This window comes from Scomber japonicus, chromosome 14 (genome assembly GCF_027409825.1).
Source record: "Scomber japonicus isolate fScoJap1 chromosome 14, fScoJap1.pri, whole genome shotgun sequence".
In the NCBI taxonomy this organism is placed as follows: domain Eukaryota; kingdom Metazoa; phylum Chordata; class Actinopteri; order Scombriformes; family Scombridae; genus Scomber; species Scomber japonicus.
The window spans coordinates 27,599,128-27,603,592 of NC_070591.1; the positions used below are offsets into that span (position 1 = coordinate 27,599,128).

At 45.2% G+C, this 4,465-nt stretch overlaps 1 protein-coding gene across 2 annotated transcripts; it reads left to right on the forward strand.

Annotated features, from left to right (window-relative positions):
- Positions 1-467: 467 nt before the first annotated feature.
- On the forward strand, positions 468-4,081 carry zfp36l2 (zinc finger protein 36, C3H type-like 2). Of its 2 annotated transcripts, none has more exons than XM_053332556.1 (2): positions 468-768; positions 998-4,081. In XM_053332556.1, exons 1-2 carry the CDS (start codon positions 679-681, stop codon positions 2,201-2,203), a joined length of 1,296 nt encoding a protein of 431 aa, XP_053188531.1. In that variant the 5' UTR covers positions 468-678; the 3' UTR covers positions 2,204-4,081. The 2 variants fall into 2 exon arrangements, with proteins under 2 accessions (XP_053188531.1, XP_053188532.1); XM_053332557.1 differs by having other exon boundaries at positions 1,001-4,081.
- Positions 4,082-4,465: the final 384 nt, after the last annotated feature.

Genomic DNA, 4,465 nt, shown 5'->3' on the forward strand with positions numbered 1-4,465 from the left:
ATCCCCCCTTCCTCCCTCCTCCTCTCCAATCTCTTACACACACACCTTCATTAGAGGACACAGGTGTGAAAGTGGTGAATGATTAAATGAGGAGAAAAGCTTGCATGCATTGTAGACTTCCCTTGATGGTACTGCATTCTTTCTCGGGGAAAATCAAACCCAAAATGCAAAACCAACTTCCACAAAATTGGTTGTGTGATTAAGAGAAGAAAAAACTTTTGAGGGGGTGTGTTGGATGATGATGATGATGGTGGTGGTGGTGGGAGGGGGAGATGGTGGGATGCATGGGGTAGGATTTCAAGGCGTGGTGTTAAAGAATAGGCGACCAACCGGTGAATGGAAGTTTTTTTCGGAGAGGAGGGAAGGAGGCGGATCCTTGCAAAAGTTTTCACTGACTTGAGTTAGCCACTCCCCGCCAGGCGTTAAAAAGGCCTTTGCAAACATGCTGCAGCGCACAGTGACACTCTGGCTCAGCGCTTCTCAGAGGGGAGGAGATATAAACCACCTACAACTCAACAATACAAACCTACCCCCCCTTCTCTTTTTCCTCTTTCTTCTACGGACTTAAACTAAACATATCAACTTTTTTAAAGCAACTTTTCAAAACTTTTCCACAACCAAAACCAGTCGTGGCACAAACTACCGCTCGTCGCATACAAGGATCCTGCTCGGTCCTCCATGAAAGAGGGAGTGAGGCAGCAAACTTGGGGAAACGAGATGTCTGCGACCGTCTTGTCAGCTTTCTACGACATGGACATGCTTTATAAGGTAAAAAAAGAGAAAAAGATGTGGAGTTTTGCCTCTTTGCATCCAGCGTGAAACACTTGATCGCAGCTGAAATGAGCGTGCTTGAACTTCAGTGGAGCTCGCATGATTGTGTTCAGCTGCAACAAGTAGTTGTGCTGCAGGCAAACAAAGTTGTCTTAAACATGCCATGTGCTCTAAATAGTGACACATTTTTGCATTGCTAACTCTAGTCTTTTCTTCTCTCCATCAGCAGGATAAAAGCATGAATATGAACGCCCTGCACATCAACAGCATGTTGGACAAGAAAGCGGTCGGAGCTCCGGTCACGTCTCCGGGCTCCGGCGGCTCCTTCACACCGGGATTTTTCCGCAGAAACTCAACCAGCAACATGGAGGCAATGAACAACGGTAATAAATACTCGATGGGCTCCTACAGCAGTCTGAAGGAGAACACGCCGAGCAGCAACAGCACCGCCACTGCCCTTATGAACAAGGAAAACAAGTTCCGCGACCGCGCTTACAGTGAGAACGGAGACCGGGGCGTGCTGCAGCAGAAGCCCGGCTCTCAGATCAACTCCACCCGCTACAAGACCGAGCTGTGCCGGCCCTTCGAGGAGAACGGGTCGTGCAAGTACGGGGAGAAATGTCAGTTCGCTCACGGCTACCACGAGTTGAGGAGCTTGTCCCGCCACCCTAAGTATAAAACGGAGCCGTGCCGTACCTTCCACACCATCGGTTTCTGCCCTTACGGTCCCCGGTGTCACTTTATCCATAACGCAGATGAGCGCCGGCCCGCTCCAGCCGCCAACGCTAATGTGCAGGCAGGAGAGGCCAGGTCTGCTCGTGAGCTGTGCGGCTACGGCCAGAGGGACGTGTTGCCCCAGCAGCAGCAGCACGGCTACACTCCGAGGGACAGACCAAAGCTTCACCACAGCCTCAGCTTCTCCGGCTTTTCCACCCACCACGGACTCGAGTCCCCCCTGCTCGACAGTCCCACATCCCGGACCCCACCGCCACCCACCACCGGCTCCTCCTGCACCTCCGCCTCCAACTTCTACGAGGAGGTGCTGTCACCCAACTCGGTGTCCTGCATCAACAGTGCCTTCTCTTTCCCCGGACAGGACTTAAAAGCCTTATTGGCCCCACTAGCCGTGCATACCCCCGGCGGCTACGCCAACAACCACTCCACCGGTGCCTACTATGGGAACATGCAGGGCGGCATGTGCCCACCCTCCCCTCCGACCTATAACATCAGCCACTTGCAGGCGCTGCGCCGCCTCAGCGAGTCGCCGGTGTTCGACCCTCCTCCCAGCCCGCCAGACTCGCTCTCTGACCGGGACAGCTATGCGAGCGGGTCCCTCAGCTCTACCGGGAGTCTCAGCGGCTCCGAGTCCCCGAGTCTGGACGCTGGAAGACGTTTGCCAATCTTCAGCAGGCTGTCGATTTCAGATGACTAATCATATTTTGTTTTTTTTGTTTTGTTTTCATATGGATTATGGATGGGCCATGGGGAGGGGGCTGGAGGAGTCAGAGAGGGTGTTAGAGTGATTAGGGATCCTTATAGCGGAGGATCCCAACTCAGCCCCCTCAACCCCACAGCCCTTCACCCTCTTTCAGCAGCATCCACCCTGCTGAAGTGCCTTTGAGCAGCAAGACATTGAATCCCTACCAGCTCCGAGGGTGCTGACCCTGCTCTGACCTCCCTGGAGGGGGGCAAGAGAAGAGAAATCACCCACAGGGATCAATAGAGCATCACAGTTAAAAGTGTCCTTGACCTGGCATTAGTTTAGTATATATTTTTTTCTTTGTATGTAATATAGTTGTATTAAATACTTAGATAGCAAACAGAAGGCATTCCATCAGTGCCTTGCCCAAGGGCTCATGGCAGCCCCTCTCCCTTTTTGCTCTATCAGGCAAGCCACACTTTTCCTGGGATTAGATGTGTAACATGATGACTTGACAAGAAGAGACTGTAAGCGGTTTCAGATTTCCTCCCATCCTGCCAAGAATATGCCTTGACTCAAAGTAACATTTTTTTTTCTGTGTGTTTATATAAATATATATATTATTTTTTTGTTGTTTTCCTCTCTGAAAGCTTCAACTTCCATTCCAGATCTGTCTTCTCCCAGCGCCACCCAGTGGTTTGTTTGGTTAGTCTAGTTTGTTGCTTTGTTAAAAAGCACTCTTGAGTGGGGTTTGTTTGGGGAAATCACTGCTGATGGTTGAATATATATTTTTTTAGCTGTTTTTGAGTGATTTACATAGCAGTACTTAACTGTCTATGAACTATTTAACTTATTTATTATCTTGTGAAAAAAAAGTATAGGCTACATTGGTAATTTGTGTCCATACTGTATTTATCAAGTATGATGAAGCAATAGATCTATATTCTTTTATGTTTAAATTATGATCGCCAATATTAATCTGCATAAAGTGGAGTGTATGTTCGTTCACAGTAATATATATATTTTGTTTTTTTCTCCTTTTTTTTGTAACTTCACTTGGTTATTTTTATTGTAAATGAGTAAAAAAAATCTTAATTTAAGAGAACATATGTGATATTTATTTCTTTAATTTTGTTTCCTTGTTTACGTTTTATTAAAAAAAAGTTTGCGGGATTGCTGTTTTGCTCCTGAGGTTGTGTGTCAATGCTGTAGAAGGCTTTTTTTTTTTCTTTTTTTTTTGGAGGATCCCTATTTAGATGTTTCTGTAGAATGTATAAACGATGTGGTTGTACAGACCGTCCAAACCTTACTTTTTTTTCTCTCTTTTTTTTTTTTTTTTGTTTTGTTTTGTTTTATCTAGATCAGACTTCAGTGAGAAAGAACCCAAGTCAATAAATTAACCAAAAAAGTATTTTTGTTTTCTCTCTGTTTGCACGAGGTCACACTGTGATTCCAGCCACGTGCTAAAGAATGTAGCAATCCCTTGTGCCCCAGTATTATTGTGTAGTGCCTATGGGGTTCACCATCTTGACATGCCTTAAAATTAACCAAATAAAGTATTTTTCCTACATGGCATCTTTTATACACCGGTTGAACTGAATGTAGTGTTGGATTCTTTTTTGTTTTGTTCTTTTTAAAGGTTGTTACCACTCAGACACTCTGACAAACAACCATAACCTTTCTAAGTCCCCATTCCTCTTTTATTATTTTGATTTCCTCTTTTGTTTTTGTTTTTATTTTGATATTGAGAATCTAGTCTGAGTCTTGAGAGTTTGCTGGAGAGGGAAGTGGTTGAACACGTTTGGTTTGTACATAGTAGGTACAGAGGGATGCGCACTATGTACTTTTGACTACTTATCAGAAGTAAAGCTTTTTGAATGTAACAAAAAACGGACAAAAAGACAACGAGAGTTGTTAGTTTTTTTTTTTTTTGGGGAGTCAGTTCACTACAAATTTGAGTGTGAGACTGTTAACTTTGTACTGTACATTTTTTGTAGTTCTCCCAATAAAAATCATTTTTGAAAAAGCTTCAGACTATCCAACTGTGATTTCTTATAAATTTGAGTATGAAGAGATCGGGGGGTTTTTTTGTTTGGCTTCTGTGACATCTAAACAGCTGATCAAGTCGAGCACAAGTGTAACAGCTCTGCTTCTCGTGTTGCTCTCTCACATAAATACGTCAGTGGTTATCACAAATAATCCTCGTGCTGTGGAAAAACCCTGGAGGCACGAGAGTGTGTCCTGGGCACAGTGGAGCTCCAGCTGGCCTATGAC

Excerpts from the sequence above, each read along its gene's own strand:
- zfp36l2 (XM_053332556.1), top strand. The coding sequence starts at position 679 with ATGAAAGAGGGAGTGAGGCAGCAAACTTGGGGAAACGAGATGTCTGCG. Across the intron at positions 769-997 it reads ACATGGACATGCTTTATAAG|CAGGATAAAAGCATGAATAT; the intron begins GTAAAAAAAGAG and ends TCTCTCCATCAG.